This window comes from Centroberyx gerrardi, chromosome 15 (assembly GCF_048128805.1).
Source record: "Centroberyx gerrardi isolate f3 chromosome 15, fCenGer3.hap1.cur.20231027, whole genome shotgun sequence".
Classification (NCBI taxonomy): Eukaryota; Metazoa; Chordata; class Actinopteri; order Beryciformes; family Berycidae; genus Centroberyx; species Centroberyx gerrardi.
In genome coordinates this window covers 1,480,111-1,506,036 of record NC_136011.1, presented here as the reverse complement: position 1 = coordinate 1,506,036, position 25,926 = coordinate 1,480,111, and the positions used below count along the sequence as shown (strand labels likewise).

Sequence of the window (25,926 nt, the reverse complement as noted above, 5' to 3'; positions counted from 1 at the left end):
TGGAGACGGTTTCAAAATGAGGCAAAAAATGGCAAATGTCACACAACTCAAGTATGTCACATTACACAAATAAATGCAGCTTGAAAAATGTAAACTAGGAAATATGTAACAAAATTTGTGCATAAATGCTTTTCACTTTTCATTAACATGTCACGATTTCTACATAGTAAAATCTTTAAATATAAATGTCAAGATTTTCACACAAACATGCCCATTTATGTAGCTTAACCATATTCGCACTTCTTAAACTTATTTGTGAATTGGCATGTTTGCATTTTTGGTTGTAATTTTATTTGTGAATCTACTTTCAAAGTAAAAGCGCGAAAGCTTGAACGTGTAAAAATATAGATTGAAACTAATAAAAACGAATAAAATAGAAATATATTTATTCACAAATTTATGACATTTATTCACGAATTTGCGTAAACAACATTGTTACAAGTCAGTATACATTTTCTCAAATTGTAGGTTACAGATACATACTGCATTTATTTGTGTTTTAAATGTTTGGGTGACATGTTTTTTGCTCCTTTTGAACCAGTTTGAAAATATCTATACGTAGATCGCTTATGGAGATCAAATTGATAGTTTTAATTGTGTTTTAATGTCTGCACGTAAAAATATGTGCGCTGGTTTGGATATTGCTGTGTGAGTCTGTCTGCTTATGTGAGTCACAGAGATGCATGTTTTTCCTCTTGCTGGATACATGCATTGCCCTGTGCGTGTGCAGGTGTGTGTGTGTGTGTGTGTGTGTGTGTGTGTGTGTGAACATACCTTCACGACTCCATCGAAGCCTGGTATAGTGTTGACCTTGGCAGCCTTGGCGATCAGCTTGCTCTCTATCTTGTCTCCCATTGCCTGGATAGCATGGGTGTCTGGGCCAATGAACATCACCCCCTCTGCTGCCTAGCAACACGAAGGCAACATAATAATCACTCCCTTTAACTGAGTAATAGTAGCTTACTTCTAATACAGGGGAAGCTAATGATGATCCCAAAAGAGAGAGTCAGTACTGCTGCCACCATGTTTTTGTTGGCATCAAAATGTACCCATAATGCTGTGCCATAATGCTGAGTTTGACAGTGAAAACCAAAAGTAAAAATAGTTTCCATACCACAGTAACCTGTTTAATATGGGTGTAAGGCAGGTATCTTGAACAGATAGTTTTAGTTCTAAACAAGAATTTCCTGGAAGCACAGCTGCCCGGGAGGCAAAAATGATCTCACTGGTTGAGTTATATATCAATGGGCGGAGCCAAAGTACCACAGTTTTTCGGTGTGCAACTTATCTAACTGGCAAACTTGAATGGCAGAGCAGGAGCTCTGGTCAAAATATAACAAAAAATAGAAATGGCAATAACTTCTTTTTTTTGTTCATTCATGACCATGGCATTCATGATGTTGGAAGGTCCGCAGTTAGCTAACTAGCTTACCTAGATAGCTATGGGCCAGTACGGCTAGTTTGAACCCGTTTCTTTGGCTCTGCCCACTGAGGTTTAACTCAACCAATGAGATTATTTCTGCCTCCAGAGCAGCTCTGCCTCTGAGAAATGTTTGTAGAAATAAACTCCAACCTGCGCCTCTTAACCAGGCTTCTCATAATCAGAGTATGATCTTACCCAGGTTATTCTAACCAAGTTATGATGTTTACATGTTGACCCAAAACCAGGTTAGTGAGAAACAGAATTCTCCCTGCATGTAAACATAGCCCCCCCGCACCTCCCCTCCCCCAATCTTATGGTAACAGACTAAAGCAAAATTAGAGATTTTTTTTTTAAGTGTAACCAGTTAGAATCTGGTCTGCTGCAGCTTTCTTCAAAGCCAGATGTGAATAAAACATTTACACTACTCTCAATTGGGCCTTTTTGTGTTATTGTTGTGGTTGGATATAACTTCCTGGCCGTTACATTCTGGTCTTGCCTCAGGCCAATCACAAGCAAGCTGAATGTCTGTTGTTGCTGTTATTGCTATGCAGATTTGAGCCCCAATCAGTGCTAATATAGCACAATTAAAGTGAATGGGCCCAGCAGTTCCCATACAGGACAATGAGCAGCAGACATCTGAGCAGCGCTAATTCTGCTGATTCCATCAGGAAGTGTGGAAATGAAGCCAAACACACCGGCCTGGGGGAAAGATGCCAACAATACCTGCTCACATCAAACAAACCATCTGTAAATCACCTCTCATGTATGAGAAGGTTGGTTTCAGGTCAATGTTATGATAAAAACACTTTACAGAGAAATATACAGTATATACTCACACACTGGCTACATTTCTAGATCTGATACACCTACAATGCTGATAACTGGGTTCAATATTACCTGCATCTTTTTCCTGAGGTAATATGTCAAATACACTTCTGTATCCATGCCGCAAATGCAGCAAATGTGACAAATAGTTGTGTTGAAGGCTATTTCAACACCAACATTCAATGTTATTTAAAATAAATCATTGAATATAGTGAAAATACTATTTACATGTGGTTTCTAAGATTCACAAATGTGAATGAAGTTTTGTGAAATGAAAAAAAAATTTGTTTTGCACTATTATTCCGTAGGAAGTGGGGGGAAACCACACATGCACCCCACCAATCAAGCTGAAGTTTCCTATAGCCAATCAGAGCAAGAGTTTGTAATAACCAATCAATTAGCAGCATAATTATCTTTTGACCTTTCAATGTTGGCAAGTGCAGGTGGAGTGGGAGCCTGTGTGAGCCATGGCAAATGTGCAAGTGAGTAGCATCCAATTCTGTCTTAAAATATATCAAATAAATATCCTTAATTTAAGCATCCATATTGAGTTGTGGAATAAAGCTTTAAATTGTAACATAACAATTGGTGGACTGTGTTCTGGTTTAATTTGCCTGTAGTAGCTCAAATCTTATACGAAACTTCAATTTGATTGGTGGGTGCACGTGCACATGTAGATTTCCCTCCACTTCCCACAGAATAACAATGCAAAAAAAGATTTGTGTCTCTGCATCGGTTTGTATCCACAGGATGAGACTGACAGATGTGCAAATGCACATCCGTGACTCAAAATACAGGTTTTGTACTTGTGAGACACAACGGTGTGCATTTGTGGATATACATTTACACATGTGAATTTTGTTTGCTGATCTTCAATCACCAAGTGTATGTGTTTTTTTCACTCCACAAAACTTTATTCACATTTGTGAATCCTAGAAAACACATGAAAATTGTATTTGCACTATAATCACTCCATAGTTTAACCACTGAATCACCTGAAAATGAACAGTGGAGTAATAATGATACACAATATCTATGAGCCAATATCAGCGCACCGCCCCCCATCCCTCTCTTCCTGTCCGGCCAACAACTACCATCCTGTGATACTGTGAAAGTGCTTGGAGTCCTGATACAGTCGGACTTACAGTGGAACCATCATACTGCTGCCATGGTCAAGAAAGCCAATTCCAAGCTGCATTTCCTGAGGAGGTTAAGGAGGTCTGGTGTTACCACTTCAGACTTAGCAACAATATATACTGGATATGTCCGCCCCACACTGGAGTATGCCTCTCCAGTGTGGCATGGAAATCTAACAGAGGCTATGTCCAAACAGATAGAACACATCCAAAAACGCGCCTGCCGGATCATTATTGGCAGGGCATATTCCAGTTATCAGGACGCACTCCAAACCCTTTCACTACCCACTCTCCAAGACAGAAGAACTGTGTAGGGACTTTGCACAGAGCCTTCTGGGCTCCCCCCCCACCAGAGCCCAAATATCCAACCGACAGACCAGACAAAGCACACAATTACTGATTCCCAAGACGCGCACTGAAAGATACAGGAAGTCACCCATCCCGTTTTTAATAAGACTCTTAAATGAAAAACTATAAAATAAGGTTCAATTACCATGCTTTTATTTTGACGTGGGTATTGTAAATGCTCATGCATTTCAGTTTTCTGGATGTAAAACTGCCATATGAGTGTTAAATAAAAACTTGAAACTTGAAATATCTGATTCCCCCAAACAAACACAACTAGGACTACTACTACTACTATTACTAAGACTACTACTACCACTATGTTATGTTTATAAATGAAACGAATGTAGAACAAACTGAAGTGGTCAGTATTAAGGCAGTTTTGCGAGTGCCCCATATATCCTATGAAGTTCAGATTGTTTTTATTACGTGTTGTGTTGTATGACTTTCCAGTGCTACCCTGTGGGGTCAAATATAAATTAATTGTATTTTTATGTTTCCCAAATAAAATAAAATACTACTACTACTGCTGCAACTACCATTATTATTACTACGACCGCTACTAGTAAGTAAAATGTTATTTACTGTATATATGACTTTTTAAAACACACAGTTTACAAAGCGCTTCACAAAGAGTGAATAAAAAGAAAGAAAAGACATGAAAGACATACAAGGACACACAGTAACAACTTTAAAAAGAGACAAACTCTTCAAAAACTATCATAAAATAACACAGTCAAAACACAAATATACAGTAAAACATGTGCAACGTTCAATATTTTCCACATTGTCATGAAAAGGTCAGCCTATAGAAGTGGGTTTTTAGGAGCTGCTTAAAAGAATTCTTAATACTGCTGCTGCTGCTACTACTATCACTAATGATATTACTGCTTCTACTACTACTACAGTTTAAGACTACTGGCTTGGGCGGCACTCTGAAAATTTTGTGCTTTTTGTTTCTGAGGTATTTCTGTTCAATTAGCATACAGCAGCAACAGGATGAAGCAGAAGGGTTGGAACGCATCTAAGTTTGGAGCTGAACTCAAACCCACAACATCTTGGAGTACGCTGATGAACACAGAGAGCTCCCAACAGTTTTACTCTAAAGAATGAATATTCATAAGACGATATGAGTCACACTCCTCCCAAATGAAGTAGCTCTTTAATTAGTCGAGGAACCTGTGAAAAGTTGTGGACTGGTTTTCTTCTCCTTATGTTTAAATGGTGGACATAATGGTGTCCTATTTCATAAGTGACTAAAATGTAAAAGGTGAATACATCAATACATTTCGATGTCCTCGTCAGCTGGAAATCATGTATTTTATGGTATATTTGTCTCCAAAACACTATATTCTATAAAAATGTTTCATTACACCGCAAAGATTCTCAGTCAGGATCTAAAATTGACTTCTGATGGGTGATAATATGCTTTCAGGAGAGATTCCTACTCTCACACAAGCTCCTGAGTTGAAAATGTTATAAAAGTCCATTCAATAAATAGACTGAGCATGAAAAGTATATATTTCTATGATGCAAAACTCTCTGTCTCTCTGTGCTCTACCACTAGTTACATTATTATCACACTCCAGCACCCCCGCCGCCATCCTTCTTCTCTATTCAGCTCCAGGCTCTTTCTCATGCTAAGAGGGTCCTTACCCCCAATCTACCCCCGACACACTCATACCCCCTCTGGCCCCGGGGCAATGCATGAGAGTTGGGGGGGGCATTTGCAATGCATAAAGCTGCACTAACTGTCCCCCCGCTGTCTCACACTCTGGGGGTCTATTCAGCTGCTAATGTTATGACATCTCCATTTCCACACACACACACAAGGCCCTTGATGGCCCACTCACACACACACACACAAGGCCCTTGATGGCCCACTCACACACACACACACACACACAGGCCGCTGATGGTACATACACACTCTCACACACACGGCTAAAGTCCCAATCCTAACAGTGACCCGACTGACTTACACTATGTGTATGTATGTTAAAGTCACAATGAAATGAAAAATGACATTTTCACCATGCCAATTCTCTACATCATGGGTCTCAAACTCGCGGCCCGCGGGCCAATTGCGGCCCGCGAGACGATATTTTGTGGCCCCCACCTTAATATGAAAGTTTAATGTTAGTGCGGCCCGCAAGTTTTATATGGATGGCACTTTACAGTATTGTGTGCGGAGCTGAACGAACCTACCAATCACGGTGGGGTATATGGCTCTCGGGGGTGGGACATCGACCGGGCTTGATGCAAGCAGAGAAACATTTCTCAATGAGTGAAAGTTACAGCAGCGTTGCCATGGAGAGTTTTCTTCCGTGCCTGGCTGGCTGCCTCGTTTCTATTGGGCACACGCGGACATTCGTCCCAGCTCGCTGCGTTCACAACACTTCCAAAAAAAAGTTTTTAAAGTTGCTGCCCAGCGGGACATTATACGTATATATGTCTCTCTCTGACAAAATAAATCAAAGTGATGCGTACGCGGCGGGATAAAAGAAAAGTAAGGAACTCAATGTAGCCTAATGTAGTCTGCAGTCACATAGCGACACCTGTCCGTCGGCGATAACAGTCCCCGGTAACCCGGACCAATTATAGGGTCGCACCGTTATTTGTGGGTCATTATTTTTTATTTGCATCGCGCTATTTGCATTGCCTCACACGATGAACACTACATATATTTCTATATGATGTCATTTGTTTTTTTTGTTTCTATGACTACGTTTACAACAACAACAACAGCACGGTGTCATTTCCGCTTCTTTTTCCTGTAACAACAGCACGGCGGATAATACTCCGGGAGCAGTCGCCTTTTTGCGCTCGCTATCCCGGTACTTTCTACCATCTACAAATGCCATGGTGTTCATGTCATCATGAAAGACATGAACATCGAGCGCAAAAACAAAGGAGACTGCTACCGGGCTATTATCCGCCGACCACCGTGCTGCTGTCACAGGAAAAAGAAGCGGAAATGACGTTCAAAAAGCGGAAAAGCCATGTTCAGAAGAACAGTTCATGTTCTTCAATGTTCCATTCATGTTCAGGACAATTCATATTCAGAAGAACCCATTGAGGTTAAAGAACTGTTAATAAAGACGTTTAAATCTTATTTTGTGTTAAAAAATAAAAATAAAGACATTTGAGAAGATTGGATTTTTTTTAACAAAGCTTTTCTTGTGGAATACCTGATGCGGCCCAGCCTCACCCAGACTCTGCCTCCAGCGGCCCCCAGGTAAATTGAGTTTGAGACCCCTGCTCTACATCATAATGTACATCTATATAACAATAAAAAGCAAAAAAAAGTTAGTGGCTACTTCATGGCGTACCAATAAGCGTACATAAAAGCTCAAACCAATAATATTAGCAATAATCTCATCCTCCAAAACCCTGTTCAGGGCATTTGTCTTATTTTCCAACTCCGCCTTGACTAAATATCACTGAATGTAAAAAATCAGTACGACTAGCTATGAATCAAAATGAAACTTGATGAAAAAATAAACCTGTATTACAAGTTTAAAAAAAATAACACCTCTAATAACTGTATTTAAGACATTTTAAAATGTTTTAATGCCTCAAATTTAGATAATCGAATTTCAAATTTTCAGAAATTTTAAAGACCTGCAGTTACCCTGTTATGTAAATTATGGCTTGTCAGTGTATTTTGCTGAATTTGTGCTCTGTCCACCAAGTCAACAGAGCAACTTCCTGGTATATGTCAACATAGCTGGCGATTAAACTTGATTCCGATTTTTGGTAAATGGGAACTCAATCAGCAAAATGTTGCATCCAGGTTTAAGCGAGCTAGTCAATTCAGTACCAGCTTTAATTGGGACTATGGTGTGTTGTTTTAGACTATCTGTGTGTCTTTATCTAGACTCTTGAAATCCTTTTCACTTCTTACCAGTGCAATCTTTTGGAGGTGACTGTTGTTTTAAGATATCACATTTTTCACCTTGACAATCACTCACACCTTTAACGTTACAGATAAGAACAGTTTGTGTGTGTGTGTGTGTGTGTGTGTGTCAAAAGAGAGAAACAGTTTGTATGAAAGTGTGTGTGTGTTACTTACCAGTCGCCTGGCAAACTCTTTGTTTTCAGATAGAAAGCCATAGCCAGGATGAACCTTCACAGAGAGAGAGAGAAAAAAACAGCATCTCTTCATATTGTTTGTTACTATGGCTTACAAAGAAACAGCTATAGAGGGCTTTCAGGTGCTGTAAAACACCCTCTAGCAGCCATGTTGGAGGTCCCCAGTTCTTGGACTGAGAACAACTGACTGTGTTTCTAAACATACAACATGACCATCTCAACGGTATTGAATAGACATGGTTTCTGTGCCGTTTTTGACTGAGAACTGATTTCACCACTGATACATCTGATTGATTTTGTTGTTTTTGTGTGACATCTGATTGATTTTGTGTTTAGACAATGTCAGCTTGTCAACTAGCCAACTAACTAAGTAACAACTAACTAGTATCTGGTCAGCTAACCATCACTGTCTTGTTAACACATCTCATTTGCACACTCATTTCTCCCAATTATCTCGCATTTTGATCAAATTGGGAGGACCCCCCCAAGACTCTCCGCTTTGGTTTTGAAAATCGTCCCGTTTCTGGACTCTCAATGTTGGCAAGCATGAATATTATAGTTACATTATACAAATTCTTACAGCTTGTGCTCCAGTTGATCTGATGGCATCCATAATAGCGTCCATGTTGAGGTAGCTCTTACCGGTGGGGGCAGGGCCGACACACACCGCCTCGTCAGCCATCTTTACATGGACCTGAAGACACACACACACACAGTTAAATCAGCTTCACTTTATGATACACACCACCTCATCAGGTATTGTGACAGAGACTCAGATGCACACACTGCTTTAGACATACTAAACCTTGCATAGAATATTTACAATTTGCAAAAAAAATAAATATTTTGGCTTCAAATCTTATGTATGTTTTTAATGGCCACAAAACTTCACTAACTGTGTGGTCTGAATGATACAATACCACAACCACCAGGTACACACACACACACACACACACACACACACACACCTCCTCAATCCCCCATGCTGGGTGAGTGACAGACATTGTCACCACAAGGACAAATTCCATGGGATTAACATAAGCATCTGGATCAACAAGATGGCAAAGTGTGTGTGTGTGTGTGTGTGTGTGTTGTTGCAGGGGGATGGGTACATATCACTAGACCACTTGGCCTTCAGCTTGCTTTTCCATAGAAGTGCTAAAAAGGGGGCGTCCAGCCTTCACTCCTGACTATATAGTTGTACTAAGTGCTATTTTACATATTCACTGGCTACATCCAAAGTGATGTAGAGCACAATCCGTTACTAACAGATGTTGTCTAGTTTAAATTGGAAATACTGTCGTTGGCTCTGACTGCTCCGACTCCGATGTGGAGGCAATTTTAGAGACTATTCTTCTCTCTATTCTTCTCCCTCTACTAGTTACCGTTTCTTTAACTCTTCCTAACATGACATAACTCTAACCCTATGTATGTGTGTGTGTGTGTGTGTGTGTGTGTGTGTGTGTGTGTGTGTGTTGGGGGGGGGGGAGGGTGAATGGGTTCAAGACTGGAGACTTAGACTTTGGTCTTGGTTTGATTTGGTCGGTCCAGTCTAACCCTGGCAACTGCCAATGGAAGGTAAGCTCAAGGAGTAAAAAGAATTAGAATGAACAGTAAGAGAAGTCTATTAACAATTTTTTTTAACCTTTTGCTGCATTTATAGGCAGACTACTGCACAAGCAACGGTATTAAGCAGATATCAGGGCTTGTCACCTGGTGTGAACACCTTTCTCAGGGCAAGGCAAGCATTTAGTCAAGACCAGTCCTGTAGTCTGACCTAGGCATTCAGGAGGACTGAGGTGAAGGGGAGGTTAATAGAGATGGTGACTCACGGCACTGGAGTCTACATCGCTGTGAACAGCTACAGTCTGGATGCCCATCTTCTTACATGTCTTGATCACCTGGCAGAGAAACACAAAAACATTAACGCTGAAGCGGCAGTCTAGAATCAGTATCATATAGTTATGGACAGCCTGCGTATCACATGGAGAAACAATAGACCTATGGCATAACATGAGCAATTAATTAAGCCAACATATTCCCCCCCATGTTGGTATCCATCCATGGACAGTTCCTGTACATATCAGGCTATCTGCAGGTTTCATAAAGCCAAATGCTAAACTTTACAAGACCTTTTTAAAGCTACTTGGAATAGGATTTGAGACAATTTCAAAAACAAAATAAAAAAACAAAGCTGGTAAAACGATTTAGCCTACTAGCCTATTTCTGATTGAATATAGATAATGAAAGTTGTGAAATTATAAATGGACAGTATAAAAAAAAGGACAATATGATTTTTTACATCACCTTCTTAATGTCCTTTTTTGAACTCTGCCTTTGAGCCAACACATCCAAAGTAATCATTACTACCCTGGTCAACACAGGCACAATATCAAATTGTCTTTATTTGATGGATTTCCTGCTGACACAGGATGTTGAGGCAGGACATAACGCGAGAGAAATGTGATTGGTCGGGAGGGGCGGCTGGGGGTGGATTGTTCAAAAATCTGTGATGGTATTAATGGTCAGAATTTTTATGTACGCCTACTGCAACACCATGAAGTAACCACTACAAATATACTGTTTCCAGGTAGTAAATAAAATGGGATTTTTATGTAAACATCAGAGGTGGGGACTCGAGTCACATGACTTGGACTCGAGTCACAATTTTAATCACTTGAGACTTGACTTGATGCATGAAGAGAAGACTTGAGACTTGACTTGAACTTATACTTTGATGACTTGAAAAGGTTTCTAAAGTCTTGACTTGAGATCTTGTGTTTGTGTAAATGACTTAGATTGAAAGTGATGAGATTTGTTCCAGCAGACGACTGAATTTAAATTCTGTTTTCTGAATTTGTATGGAATGATTGAATGTATTGAAGTTGAAACTGATTATAGAAATCAAACTCATGATGCTCTTACCAAGTTTTTATCCTATTAAAACCATATTGCATTGAAAAGTCCTAGATATTTAGTTTTCTTTAAAGACGAGATGAAATGAAAAATGCCTTTTTAACCCTTTTAGATCACATCCCCGGTCATACTGTGCACCTATTTAACAATATATGCCAAAAAAAAAAAAAAAAATCAATTTCATTGTATTCTTATATCAAAATTCAATCATGTTTTCTTCCTGTAAAACAAAATATGCCGTGTGCTTACGTAAGCATGCCCGTAACTAATTTCAACCAATAATATCATGACATCCACCCATCAATCAATCTTCAACTTTTAGCGCACAGAGCTAAGAGGCTAAGATTCATTAGTTAGCTAGCTAGCAACAGCACACCCACTTTTCAACGTTCAAATCAAATTCCTCCCAACGTTATGTCCCGCCTGTCTTTCCTGTTTCACTCGGAAATACGTCACGATACGGAAGTTAGATGCTCTCGAAATGCCGTTTCATCTCGACTTTAAGATATTAAATTGATACTGGACTCTTGATTTGTTCTGACTTGACTTGCTGTTCTACATTTAGACTTGAGACTTGACATTAATGACATGGACTTGACTTGGTAATCTACATTAAGACTTGGGACTTGACTGGAACTCGAGCGAAGTTGACTTGCTCACACCTCTGGTGAACATCCAAGAAAAGAAAAGAAAATTGTACATTTTTATTGCTAAATAGGTGTATATTATAACAAAATTATCTAACGAGATGAAAAGTCATTTTTCAAAGTTGTCAAATGCATAAATAACCAGTGCAGGCGTAGAATGTGATCAGGTAGATGAAACAGTGATCAGCCTGTCTATCAGCTGAGTGTGATGGGTGGCTGACTAGTTAGCAGTAGCTGGGTGGCAGCTGTGTATGAGCCGGTCCTTTACCCTGCAGGCGATCTCTCCTCTGTTGGCGATCAGGATCTTATCAAAGGTCTACGGAAGGAAACAACACACAGATTAGCAGAGCCACTCATTTTCACAACAAACCCTCCGCTGTCATTCTCAACCTTCCTCTCACTGAGGTGAACCCAGACCAGCTGCAGAGAGACTCTTTCTTAGAACGGCAAGCACAGTTTAGCATAAACAAATTATTTTTGTTTTTAAAAGGTTATTTGTGTGACATTTGAGAGTGACAGGAGAGATAGCAGGGAGGTGGAGAGAGAGATGTACTGGAAATATATTTACACGGACAAGTGAAAGGGGAGTATGTGGAAAGCAGGGTAAGAAATTAACTTTTTTTTTGGCCAGAGGGCATTTTTATTAGACTATGAAATAATATATTTGCATTACATATTACCTAAGGTGGCTAGGATGAAATATAAAAAAGGGTATTGCTAAGGTATTTTTGCCCCGAACACCTGTTAATTCCAACACCGCTGGAATGTGATTTAGTTCTTCATACTGTGAAATGGAATAACATGGATTCTGTTTTAGACTGGATATCCACTGGAGGATTCAACTCTACTCTGCTCCCTATAGCTTATGGAATTATCCTCACGATTTCTCTCTTTCTGGTGGTTTTCGGGGTTCACTAGTCCCGTTTGAAAGAGGTTTTAGAAAACAGAGAGGGGAAGGGATGACGACACCCATCACCTTTTCATTGGGATCGCAGACGGTGGAGTATTGTGCCTTACTGGCCACCGTACAGCATCTGGACTGGAATGATGCATGCTGCAAAACATACACAGAAACACAATACATTAGGCATGTGGGAACTAAATGCCACAGGTAATATAAAAACTCATGTAGTAGCTTTATAATAGTATGAAATGTAAACCTTAAAAAATTCATAACGTTTACCCCTGACTAACAATCAGTCAAATGAGCCATAAAGGTTTGGAGGCTGAACATTTACATAATAATACTATATGATATGATTCATTCATTGACTGTCCCTCACTCCACCTTGCCCCCTGACCTCCTGTCCCTCTGCGAGCAAATGATGATCCCTTACTGGAACCAAGGCTTGTATCCTCCACAACACACACACACACACGTCAGGCACTTAGTTGCTGTTGCTGTGATTTTGTCATTACATTATTATACTTACACTTGCTTATTGATACGACACGACTGCTGATATGACTGATGTTTTTTCTTTACGTTTCTTGTTTAATGTTGTGGTCCTTTTTGTTTTCATGGCACTCTGAATGATCTGGCTATTTGCCCTTCTGAGTCACTTATTGTACTGTTGCACTAACCGAGTGTCGGCTAAATGCCTAAATTGTAATTTCCCCACTTCAGCTTTATTATTATTATTTATTATTTGACTATAGTGTTGGTGGGGCTCATAGCGTCTCCCAGCTACATATTTAGTCCAAGCTTGAGATCCCACTGTATTGGTTCTATGGCCTACACACCAAATCCATGGGGAAAAAAGAGAAATTGATGATGCCAGCTGTCATCAATTAGACCTCTGAAAAGTGACAACATAGCAGTATAGAAACACTGAACACACACCTACAACTTCATCACGCCATAGCTAGCATCCGTCTATCCTCTCATATGTACAGTAGGCTACCGTTCTGCCGAGAGAAGGTCACACAAAACTACAGTCTCAGGCAACTTAACATTGACTTGTAGTGGGCATATGTACCTTGTAAAACACGATTTAAGACTATGTCTGGATCACAAGAATCTTCTAGTAAATTCGGCATACGTACAATCCACCAAACAGCACTCATTTCACTAAACTCCCAACTTTAACTGGTTCACTGGTCGCTATTAGCCTAGCGAGCTAGACCTCCCATCCAGCTGTAGCATATGTTTTGGTTTTGGTTGAAGAAGCTTTCGAGTATAACAGGTGTACCAACTCCAGAAGCTCTAACGACGTTAAACTTAATCGCTGTAAACTGGATGTATGTCGAATTGAAGAGTATCCCTGTTGATTCGTGCATACCTTACGCCATGTTCTTCCAGGCGTGTGCGTTTGTCGATAAGCACGGCAACACTAAACATTGCCAGATTTTTATTGAAATTTGGGGTGAAGTTGTCTTCATACAATACATGACGGACAGTAACGGGGCTATCGTCTGTCTGGCTCTGGCAAAGGTAACGCGGGTTTGACATTGACACCGCCAGCGCCACCGACAGAGGAAACGCCAAACGACGTTAATTATTGATCTAACTTTGTGCAACAACAAATGTTTTATTACAGTTTTAATGTCACGGGATATCTCATCAGCTCAGCTGGACTTTCCCGGGCTGTAGTTATCTTCCATGCTGTCAAGACCAAACAGTACTAACTCCTGGTGTATTGGGTTAGCCAGGCTAGCTAACCGAGCAAGCAGCTGTCAGGCTGGTGCTCACGCGCTGCGTGGTAAACACACAGCTGGCAGTGTTTCTGCTGTGAAACGTCTCTTACACATGGAGGAGAAGAGCATACACACGCTCCGGTCGTCTCACCTTTACAGCAAACAAGAGTCTGTTGAGGGCTGCAGGGATGCTGTGCGCCGCCATGTTGCCGAGCTGCGAGGGTCACCGTCCTGACGTGATGACGTTTCAGCAAGGGCGTCTCCTCTTTGTCCAATCACAGCGAGATAAGAAAGTCTTCTCGAAAACGTCCAAGTAGAGATCCCATGTAGAAAAACCACATCTCATAATGTTTTTGGGGTTTTTTTTGCAAGACGCCTGATTACCAATCCAATGAGCACTATTATTTTCTGTGTTTTTGTATTTTTATGTTTATTTTGTATCTTTACTTATTTTTTTGTTTTGTAAGATAGTTATTTATCTCATGAATAATGCAGTGATATGTCTTTGTTGTTATACTGACATCGCCTTTAATTTGTTCATTTGAATTGTTACTAAACTAATATGTTTAGATATGTTTCAAAATATAAAAAAAAACGGTAAAAAATGTATTCATACATGTTAAATACACAAATGTTTTTAAACTAACTTTTGGAATGCCTTGGATCTCTCTTTTATCCACATGATGGCCAAAATATACTTTGAATATCTGCTACCTTCAAATGCTCCTGGTAAGCTCCCAATTCCTAAACACGACTTGTTGCACACACTTAAATAAAGAGTGAAAATAGAAATAATATTTCTAATATTCTAATATTCATTATTAACGATGAATGCCAAACAATAACATAATAATAAAATACGTAAAATACGTAATACATTTTTTACCATCAGCTGTTGACAAGGTTCCATGCTCTCTGCCTCTAAATGTCACATCTTAGCAACTTGGGTATCATAAAATCCAGACTTTCCCAGTCAGATTTACCACATTCTCGGGTCGCCCATGTGCGGTCTATCGTAATTTCAACATTTCCAACGGCACTTGAAGGCAGCAAGAGTGGATCTATTTTGTCAATAGCGGATGAAAAGAAAATGTGGATTTGTATAGCCTATAATGCTTAAAGCCTGACAGCAGTAGGTATAGGCATAACAACAAAAAATCAGCAAAAGAAAAAGAAAAAGAAACGAGAGTTTAAATGTGATTTTTATAATTCACTTGTGTTGGGTAGTAGTTTCACTAAAACTAGTAGGCCTATAGTTTTTGCAACCATTTTTTTTCTCGTATACCATTTTCTTATAGACACACTGCCTAAATTTATACTTGATGTCCTACCATTTTTTGTGTTGTTTCATGTTTGATGTGACCTACATGAGCAACCCACTAAGACGAATTCCATTCTGAAATTTGAATAGGCCTGGTGTTTTTCTCATTTTGAAGCTCAGTTCACTACTGCAACTACCAGCTATATTAAAAAAGAAAGAAAGAAAGAAAGAAAAAGAAAACACATTCTGTTGTGACAACTACAGTAAGTTGACAGATTCAGTTCGGACTGTTCGGACCAGTGTGATGGTTTACCTGGCAAAAAGTTCAGGAAAAGCAAGTGGATTTTTATTTTCTCCTTTAATTGTCAAGGTTGTACCAGTCAGACGTTACAAAGAACCTTTTGTTTCTTTAGTTTCCATACAACAGAAACATTTGGTTTGGGTTTAGGTCCAGACTGAATGTAAATGCAGGACTGATAGACATCCAACAGAAAGTTAACATTGTGATGAAGCCAGATGGATATTGATGTGGGGTTATATATTATACCAACACACTGATATGTAAGCAGAAAAAAAGAAAGGAGACAATCTTATAGGTGAGAAGAGATTTAGCCACTTTAATACATACCTTAAAAAACCTTCGGTATGCCTTACATTACTTGCATGCATTTTACAAAATAGATCTTTAAATATTCCATGTAGGCTATTGAAATAAGCGGGCTTGTTTCATCATAATAACACTTTCCGGTATGGTGCCATAGGAACAATAAAAACTGGCACAATGTTAAACTTTGACATCTACATAGACTAGTCACATTCAAGTCACGCCAGTCGAAACACAGTCGAAACCAGTTCCATAAAATACTGACAAAAGAGTAAAAAAATATCCAACAATTGGTTTATTTTTCTTTGTAGCCTCAATTAGTGCAATGTTAGACCCATGCCTCGTCTACAGCGTCCGTTTGGCCCAGGGAGACCCAGAAACATCCCCGCACAACCGCACAAAAAAAGGCGAGGTGTCTCCCTCAAAGACTTTGGGGAAATCAGTCTTAGTTTCTGTCTCACTGTCTGAGCTGCTGCGGCCTTCCTCAGACGTACCACTCGCTGAAGTTAGACGAGATGGAACTGTGAGAGCTGCTGAGCACCGCGGAGTCCGGAGACATGTTGCTGTGTGTGTCCGACCCAGGGGACACCATGCCCGGGGGGGTGGAGGACTCGTAGCCGCTGCTGGCCGCCGGAGATCCGTCAGAGACCGACAGAGAAGGCGAAGAGTCATGGACCTGCGGACAAAAAAAAAATCAAAATACCATTAGTATTCTTATAGTTAAAGCACAAAATTGCAGCAAAGAATAGCAGAAAGAGAACAAAAATCATCATTAGCTGTCGTGCGTAATTGCTGTGCGTAAGCTGGTGTTGCCGTGCGTAAAAGTTGGTGTTGCTGCGCGTAAACTCGTGCTAGGCCGGTGTTTACCTTCATGTGCTTCCGCAGGGAGCTGGGGTGGGTGTAGGACTTGTCACACATCCTGCACACATACGGCTTGTCAGACGTGTGCACGTGCATGTGTTTCTTGCGGTCACTGCTGTTGGCGAAGCGTCTGTCGCAGCCGAAGAAGTCACACACGAAAGGCTTCTCCCCTGAAAACGAAAACACACGGATAAGAATAGGATGCCATTTAGAGCTGCACGAGCTTTCACTTCACTGAATAAAAGTAAATGCTAATGCAACGTCTTCTGAACGGTTTACAAGCAGTCTTACCGGTGTGTGTCCGTTTGTGTATCTTCAGGTTCTCTGAGCGGGCGAAGACCTTGCAGCAGCCCGGGAAAGGGCACGGGAACGGTTTCTCCCCGGTGTGCACGCGGATGTGGTTGACCAGCTTGTATTTGGCCTTGAACGGCTTGGCGTCGCGCGGACAGTCCTCCCAGAGGCAGATGTGGTTGTTCTGCTCGGGACCCCCCACGTGCTCCACAGAGACGTGAGTGACCAGCTCGTGCATAGTGCCATAGGTCTTCCCGCAGCAGCGAGAGTCGGTAGTTCCGGTCCGGTCCAGATCGACCCACTTACACACCAGCTCCTGCTTGATGCACTGCTGCCGCATGTAGCGGAAAAACGCCCCGGTGGGGTGGTGGGCCATCCCTATGCCCATGTTCAACCCAGTCGCCATGGCCGCCCCATACTGACCGTAAGGGTCAGCTCTAGCCCCGGGCACATGGTGGAACTGCTCCCGACTAAACACATCACCGACCCCGGCGGCCAGCCCGGCCAGCCTCCCGCCCAGCTGTTGGTCGTGGAGTCCGGGGAAGAGGAGGTGGCTGTGTCCGTGCGACTGGACGTCCCCGCCGGGGTGGTGCTGGTGCAGAGAGCCGGTCATAGTCCGGAGGAGGTGCTGCTGCACCTGTTGGTCACCGGCCGGCCCGGCGGGAGACTCTCCCCCAAAGCCCCGGCTTCTCAGCAGAAAGTCCCGAGTGGAGCTGGCGAATGAGGCCGCGTGGGGGGCGCCCTGGGCGGCGAAGGCTGCTGCGGTCTGGCCCTGGGAAGAGTGGTGGTCGGGGCTGAGTTTGTAGGCGGCCGCGGTACCCATGTGTAACGGCACACCGGCATCCATGAAGGCTCCGGGCTCCCTGTCCAGCTGCTGCATGTCGCTCGCGCTGGGGTGTCTCGTGAGAAAGGTGGCGCGGCCCCTGGGGCTCGTGCTCTGTAAACCGGCTTCCAGAAACATCAGGCACGAGTCCGGAACCGAACTGAGCGCGAGCAGCGGTCAGTCAAAAAGTCAAAACAAAACTTGCTGAACAGGGGAAGGAAATGTTAACTAGGCTACCTACTGCACCAGCATGTAATAGTCTAAAATAAGTCTCTCATAAAAGTTGTCCCAGTTAAATATCTATCGTGATGATTAGTAAATTCTGGCTCGTATAGGCTCCAGTGTATTTCTATGCCACAAGGACTGATGGTCTGTGCTCCAGTTGACCAGCAGGCCTCATACCATCACCTTTTACATGCCCGGGGTCCCACTGAAGTATTTCTCATTGGTCACATTCACAATTGTCTCCGTCTGTCAGCCAATCAGGTAAGTTATCATCCAGTCTGGCTCCGCCCACGTGTGTGTGTGTGTGTGTGTGTGTGTGTGTGTGTGTGTGTGTGTGTGTGTGTGTGTTTGTCAACTGTAATAGAGAGCAAAGATTAAGCCAAATGACTAGAAATCTATTTGAAAGCCACATGTAAAACAAAATCCCATCGGGTAGCATTCAGCACCAATGTTCTCTCTAAGTTGGTAGTTTTAATAATAGCCTATAGGCCTAGCCTATTGTTAGTTAGGCTATCAGTCAGAAATGTAGTGGATATAATAGGCCTAGCCTATTTAGTGGATTGGAAGTTTTGATGATAAACGATGTTAGTTGCAGAGACTTTGTCATAGTTTAGGGAATTGGCGGTCCATATTATGAGGCAGTGGTCGGCTAGGTTCGGTATTTATTAGGCTAGGAAGTAAAGTGTTCCACGGGGTGACCACAAGACTGTCCCTTATTCGATATAAATGAGCGGGCATGCTGAGGACCGGCAACATTCAAAGGCCACAGATAAAACACAGCACTTGGTTTTGTCCTGTAGCCTATAAATGCTGAGAGAGAATCTGGATCCTGGTCACCGAGGCTCCGTGCGTCTCCACCCCGCTGACAGCGCGACAGGAGCGGGCCAAGTTCAAAGACAGCCTCGGCCCCTGGAGGAAAAAACAAGCCCCAGACCTGCTGGAAAAAAACAGCCTTTCTGGATAGCTACATAAAAGACAGGGAGAGGAAACACACGGACATGTTCAAAAGAAAAACACGCCTTTTATGTTACATATAGGCCTATGTGCTGCATTTAAGGATGGGTCTGCAAGGTGCAGTTTTACTCTATAGGAGTATGCTCCTATTGCATTACTAGCAATTAGGATTATTCTATTTCAGCAAAAACCAAACAAACTTCAATGTAACCTTCAGAGAAAACAAATAATATGGCTATTATCATTTCAGCCAAATGGGCCATGAACTACAAAAGCATAAAGACAAATGAATAGCCTATAACAAAGTACAGCAACCGGCATGTGACATTTCATTAAAGTAATGAAAGTGGAAGCTATGTCTCCAGAAGAATGAACGGGATTAATGCCTGGCACTAAAAGCATTTCCTTTCCTTCAAGAACCAAGGAATCTAAAAACATTTCATTTTTATAGCCTACCTTATGCCTATATTCCTTGTCAGAAACCACAACCAAAAACCCATGTTACATCATTGCCATTTCAGACTAATGACTGACAAGATATTATTTGGTCAATGTGATACATTTTTAGACAGATCATACAAAATCAATCTGGACTCAAGGCTATGGAGAGTACCACTCCTTGCCATAAACAATTAACACCCACGTTTTCGAGAACCATTAATCTAGACGGGGTTCTTACTTTGAAATCAGCTTATAGCTCCATGTTGTTTAACTTTAATTAACTTAAGAACCAGTAGGCCTAAGCTAAGTTACAAGTTGTAGTCCACCAAACTCTACAAACCAGTAATCCTTTAAAACAACCTTACGTTTACATTAATTCACCCCTTAATTCATGCAAAATCCCCTTAAAATGAGTTAAGGGAGTTATTAATGGAGGAGACCCCATCAAAACCACTTTAAACACCCCTTCATGTTTGACTGCTTACTTTCTATTTTAATATAAAATTCAGGGAGACAGGAACTTTCCATTAATAACCCATTAATAACCCTGTAAACCTGCACAAAAGGCATTTAAAATAAAAAAAAAACTTAATTTCTAGTGTCTCCACGAACCAACCCATGAATAAACCCCTTATTAAACCATGATACTAACCGTACTTTCTTAAAGCTATGTTATTTTTGATGGATAATTAATGTTTATGTAATGAGAAATTAAAGACATTTCAGGGATAAAATGAAGGGGGTTTGGTTTCGGCAGTTTTACAGGTTTCATGTGTGAAAGGGGCTTATGTACATTTGTAGTCATATTCACTCAACGTGTGTTTGTAGTTGCATGTTTTATGATAACCTTGCGGGTTTGTGGTTTGGAATGGGCTCGTCTATAAGAAAAGGAATGAAAGGAGGAGTGGAGAAGGGAAGGAGACAAGGGCGCCGCGTGACAGTGTTGGGACGCGGCCTGTTGTATTCCTATGACTCCGTTCCCCTCCATTCACAGTGAATAGCAGCATGGAGGCTCTGACTCCCGGGATCTAACACCGAGCAGCGGGGGGTAACGACACTGCCGCATGCGCTCTTCCCTTCACCAAAACACGCAGGAAGGAGGGAAGACGGCACTGAACGGTTTCCTATTCGGATTTAAACGATTTTACCGAGGAAGTGAGGCTTCTGGTCGGCGGCTGGAGCGGGGGAAGCCCGCCGCGGTTAGCATGAAGCGGGTGGCTGTTGTGGCCAGGCACAATGGCCTGGTCTCTCCGCTGGGGAACAACAACTCCGGGGCCTCCAACATCGTCTCGCCGCCCCAGCAGCGCGCTACCAACGTTACCGCCTCCGCCGACAACGTTCCCGGGGGAGGAGTGGACGGCCTGCTGGACTACTCCAAAGGCCCCGTCATCAAAACCGAGCTGATCTGCAAATGGACCGAGCGAACTTCCTCGAGACAGAGGCTCGAGCGGACGGCGACGTCCGTCTGCGACCAAACTTTCAGCTCCATGCACGAGCTGGTGGACCACGTCACCACCGAGCACGTAGCGGCGGGGCTCGAGGCCCTCAGCCATGTCTGCATGTGGGACGAGTGTCTGCGCGGCGGGAAGGCGTTCAAAGCCAAATACAAACTCATCAACCACATCCGCGTGCACACCGGGGAGAAACCGTTCTCATGCGCGTTTCCCAACTGCGGCAAGATGTTCGCACGCTCCGAGAACCTCAAGATCCACACGCGCACGCACACGGGTAGGGTGTCATGTGTCCGTGATAAAACCCAGAGCAGTGTGATATAGACATTATATTCTATACAGCCATGTCATCAGTTAGGACAGCTGCTTACAGAGAGAGAGTGTGCATAAAGGGATGAATAGAGATCATGTTCTGAGTCTGTCAGGAATCCCCTCCATGTTTACATGGGCTCAGTTCAGTACTGATTCATATCCGTCCTTCCTTGCTCCCTTGTTTCCTAGAGGAATCACGGCTCTGACTGCAGCTCTGGAGTCATGTAAGGTGACTGGAGCCAGCTGTAATCATTGGGATGGTGATGATGATAGGAAATTGACGATTGCGGAATTAGAATGATTGCACAACACAAATACCCGTGCTTTTACTGTGTTTACTGTGATTTTTTTAAATTTCGTTTAAAATCACGTGGCCTATGTTGTCAAACAGAATATAATTAGAATTATTAGTTCCATAGCAACTTAATGTACAGAGAGAAAGTTAAAATTAATATTTAATACTATATTAATACTACAAACCATAGTTCTATATGTTCTTCCCTTCCCAGAGGAATCACAGCTATGAATGCTTAATGAGTCAGGATCAGGATGAAGATGATGATGGTGATGATTATGGGAAATTGATTGATTGATCATGTGAATTTAGCTTTTTCAGATGGCATACATTATACATTTCATTTGACAACATTCCTTAAAGATGTCGTTTTATTTCAGGCTTTATCAACATGAAAAGATTACTAGCAATTTAAATCTGCAATCTCTAATTTCCATTTGTATTAAAAAACAAAACAGTAGGACATCATCAAATTGATTGAAAGAGCTGTTAATACAAGGGCTGACAGTATAGGGTAAACATGAATGAATTTTAATTGTAGTTAAAGGATGTAAAGGTTTGTATTTATAATAGTGATGGTCCACTCTGATCTGATTATTATTTTAACACAGACCTTAGAGTAGAATAAAAGTTGAAGGGCTCATCTCAGGTAGTGATGCAACAGCCTGACACAGACTTCAACGATATACCTCATTAGTGCATGGTTGGTTGCATTAGAATCAGCGCAGCAATATGCGGCAATTTTATTATTTTTCTAATTTAACCTTTTCTGAGCCAGGTCGGTCAGGTAAAAAAAATTCTGTCAATTTACAGTCACTTTTGTAATACTACAACATTAGAAGTTAGAGTCATATGCAATGTTGCAATTTTCAATTCTCAATATTACCACTTAAAATCATACGTTATATGTCAATGAATAGTCATAGAGAAGTCCCGGACGTTGATAATGGTGAATACGATGTTTGTGTTCCAGGTGAGAAGCCGTTCCAGTGTGAGTTTTGCGAGCGACGCTTCGCCAACAGCAGCGACCGGAAGAAACACTCGCAGGTCCATACGGCCTCCAAGCCCTACGACTGCAAGGCCCTCGGCTGCACCAAGTCCTACACCCACCCCAGCTCCCTGCGCAAACACATGAAGGTCCACGTCAAGTCGTCACCTACCTCCGACCCCCAGGACCCTTACGACTCCATCCTGCACCAACAACACCAACAACCTCACCAGGCTCTCCTGGAGCCGCTCGACCTCAAAATGAATCGCCACTCTCCGTCGCTCGCCGATCGCAACGCTCATTTCCCTCCCTTGTCCAATCATGACTTGGATAGCGGCTCAGCCAGAGAAGTGGACCATAAGCTCCTGCTGCGGAGTTCATCTCCCATGGCGATGCCTCTTGACCTTTCGCTGTCTGGCCTGAAGAGCCGGCTGGCCCAGCGGCAGCAGGGCACTAGGACCCCGCGGAGGAGCCAGCGGTCGGTCAACCCGGCCTTACCTCAGGTGTCTAACATTAAGGAGTGGTACGTCTGTACCAGGACTACAGCGCAGCACTTCCCTTTACTACACCCAGACCATATCAAATCAGAACCTAGCGATGACGACGAGTACAACACGTAGGACAGACTGAGCGCTCGATTTGGAATTGAAAAACTGACATTGAATATCATCAGACGCAGGTCCAGCCAGAGGATGGTGTGTGAAGTCATCTTTGCTACGCTCATTTCCAATATGGTCCTTATAGTAGCAGTAGTGGTTCAGCACCACTCTCAGTTAAGTGGATTAGAACCAGTGGTTGTATGATCATACGTTAGTTGCCCTTCTCAGATGGATAAGGCTGTGATCAGATAGGAGCTTTTTTCTCCTGCTCAATGCAAAGCTCAGCTGTGAGTGTCGCTAATAACAGAGAGCAAGAGGTCAGAGGGCACAAGGAGCGTTACATCATTCGTGTTAGCTAGCTAACCTGAAGTAACAAAGGTTATAACATTGAAATTAAAAATGGACCAGAGGAAGTTAGTGATGTCTCTGCTTGCTCTTGAAGAAGAGGACGAGGAGCTCATTGTGAAACAGGATGTGGGTACATGCCCTCCTCCTAGAGAGAACAGAGCATCCACAGGTTTATCATCTCATCCAAGAGCTCCTCCTAGATAGAGACGTTTCAAGGGCTATTTTCACATTGATGTAATGCGGCTAAACTTGAGACATGTTCAACGTGGAGCCCAGGGAAGCGCCCCAAAATACACTACATCCTATACGGCAGGCGCATATTTTGAGGATGCGCGTCTGCCGCCCCTGAACCGTTGAAAATGACTGAAAAAAGGCGCAGGCGTGTTCAAAAAAGCGTCCTATGTGATCACAGCCTAATCCAACACAGCTGGCATCAGTGGGGCCTCGGGTTGAGGACAGTGGGACTGTTCCCTCTATGTGCTGGTCATGAAGTCCCTCCTTAGTCGGGTAGTCATACAGAGGTTGTGTGATACGTCCAGTAGTAGTCCATTTCAGACTGGATTTGAACCTTGGATGCAACCTGAAGCAGATTGTTTGTAGGTATACTGACACAGGTTTTAAACTCCATTGTAAATCATATAAATTACAAACTGGATGATTTGAGAAATATTTTTTAGTCACAATTTCACTTCATGATAGGGTGGGCAGGCATAACTGAGTTAATGATCACTGAACTAGTAGACCTTTGTGTTCCCTTTGGCCATCATGATGTAGGCAGGTAGTTCTGCACTCCTTTACTGAAAGCAGAATTTGATTCAGCACCAGGACAAGTTTGAAGTAGAGGTCGACTGATAATGGATCTTTGAAGACCGATTCAGATACTGATATATTCACTCGCCCATTTATTCTCCCTTGTTTAATACATTCATGGGTTCAGGACAACAAATTTAATTTAAAATACACTCGACTGGAATTTACTCCAATAAGATCAAGCTACAGACCTCTTCTGTCCAACATTTCCGCCCTGAACCCTCTTATTCATTAATATGTGAATAATGGAACAAATTAAATGAAATTTAATCAAAACCAATTATTAGGCTTACATCATTTTCATAATATTATTTTGTGGATATTTGATAAATAGTAATGGAACTTTTTTTTATCAGCCTTATTGTCAGTGTTTTGAAATAGCATTTCTCCAGATCTCTAGGCCCTCAAAATGCCAAGTCAGCCTTGTATTTCCACCCTGGTGAAAAGACATTCCTACAGCGTCAGTCTGTCTTCAAAGTGACCTTGGTTGTCATGATAGTTGAAAATTGCTAAAATCAGAGGAGTTACGCGTGAGGTCCAGAGATTTTACACATACCTGTCAGAAGAGCGATTGTTGATTAAAATACATTTCCAGCAACAGTTTGGACCTGGGGCACTGCAAGTTCAGGCTTCACAATCAGTCATGAGGGAGGAGCAGTATAACTAACACTAGTTGAATAATGTCTGTGAATTGTTAAGTCTCTTATGGAAGGACTCTGTAGAAGAGGTTATGGTGCTGGCCATAGTGTATTTATCACCACACACTAAAAACAAGCAAACCAAAATACTCACTACTGGTGCTAGGATTAATAATCTTTTTTGGGGATGAGTCTGAAACTTTACACTGCCTTTTTCAGACAGCCTCCCTACAAGTTGGGTATATAGACTGATTTTAACTGGTATAGACAGATAGGGGTGAGGGTTAATTGGATTCCTGAGTCCCCCTGCCTCCTAACCTAAACTCAATCCCCACCCTGCTTGCTACAGTGCCGTAACTACAGCCAAAAACATCCAAAATGATACTAATTATTCTGGGATAGCTTTAATAACTATGCTGCCTTACAAGCAAGTCGGAAGTCAGAAATTCCCAGCTGCTAGGTCGAAATTACAACCTGTGTGTTCCAGTGGTCCAGCTCGGAAAAGTCAGGTTATGTTAACGTGGTGTCAGATAACTGTATCTCAGAAACCTCGGGGTTGAGTTATAGTTTCCCACTTGGAATTCCAACTTGAGGGGCCGTTCCATTACAGTTTTCCTAGTAGGAATTCAGAATTTCTGACTTTCTAACATCTCTGGAATGCAGCATTTAAAGATGTACCAGAATCATGATAATTAATTGCAATTTTGTGTGATTTCTAAATGGATTGCAGGTATGGCATGTCACCAAAACGCAGACATAGAATGAAGGATTCAGTTTGTACTTGTATGGTGACTGCCTGGTCCTCCATGCAGAGCTGATGCAGCAAAACTGCTCCAATCAAATATGGAGAGACAGCTAGTAGAAGACTAAAATGTATTTCTGACACCAGAGAGCCTAATCAGCGCTCACAACCACACTCATTTTATTTTATTTATTTTAACAAAAGTTCTAATTAATAAGCCCTAATTAGTCTGAAGATTGTTTAAGATAGGTAAAATTGC

At 42.0% G+C, this 25,926-nt stretch overlaps 2 protein-coding genes across 2 annotated transcripts in view; both read right to left on the bottom strand.

The window, feature by feature from the left end:
• The window catches only part of pcca (propionyl-CoA carboxylase subunit alpha), a 31,854-nt gene extending 17,593 nt beyond the window's left edge, over positions 1-14,261 (bottom strand). The window contains exons 1-7 of the mRNA XM_071911441.2: positions 14,176-14,261; positions 12,364-12,441; positions 11,656-11,703; positions 9,657-9,725; positions 8,405-8,518; positions 7,805-7,858; positions 775-906 (exon numbers count right to left, since the gene is read on the bottom strand). Coding sequence (XP_071767542.1) covers positions 775-906; positions 7,805-7,858; positions 8,405-8,518; positions 9,657-9,725; positions 11,656-11,703; positions 12,364-12,441; positions 14,176-14,229 — 549 coding nt within the window. The 5' untranslated portion in view covers positions 14,230-14,261. The remainder of the gene's footprint in view (positions 1-774; positions 907-7,804; positions 7,859-8,404; positions 8,519-9,656; positions 9,726-11,655; positions 11,704-12,363; positions 12,442-14,175) is intronic.
• A 2,112-nt stretch (positions 14,262-16,373) lies between these two features.
• On the bottom strand, positions 16,374-18,002 carry LOC139921237 (zinc finger protein ZIC 2-B-like). The gene is made up of 4 exons (XM_071911432.2): positions 17,879-18,002; positions 17,042-17,800; positions 16,757-16,920; positions 16,374-16,565 (listed from the first exon to the last, which is right to left on the bottom strand). Exons 1-4 carry the CDS (start codon positions 18,000-18,002, stop codon positions 16,374-16,376), a joined length of 1,239 nt encoding a protein of 412 aa, XP_071767533.2.
• Positions 18,003-25,926: the final 7,924 nt, after the last annotated feature.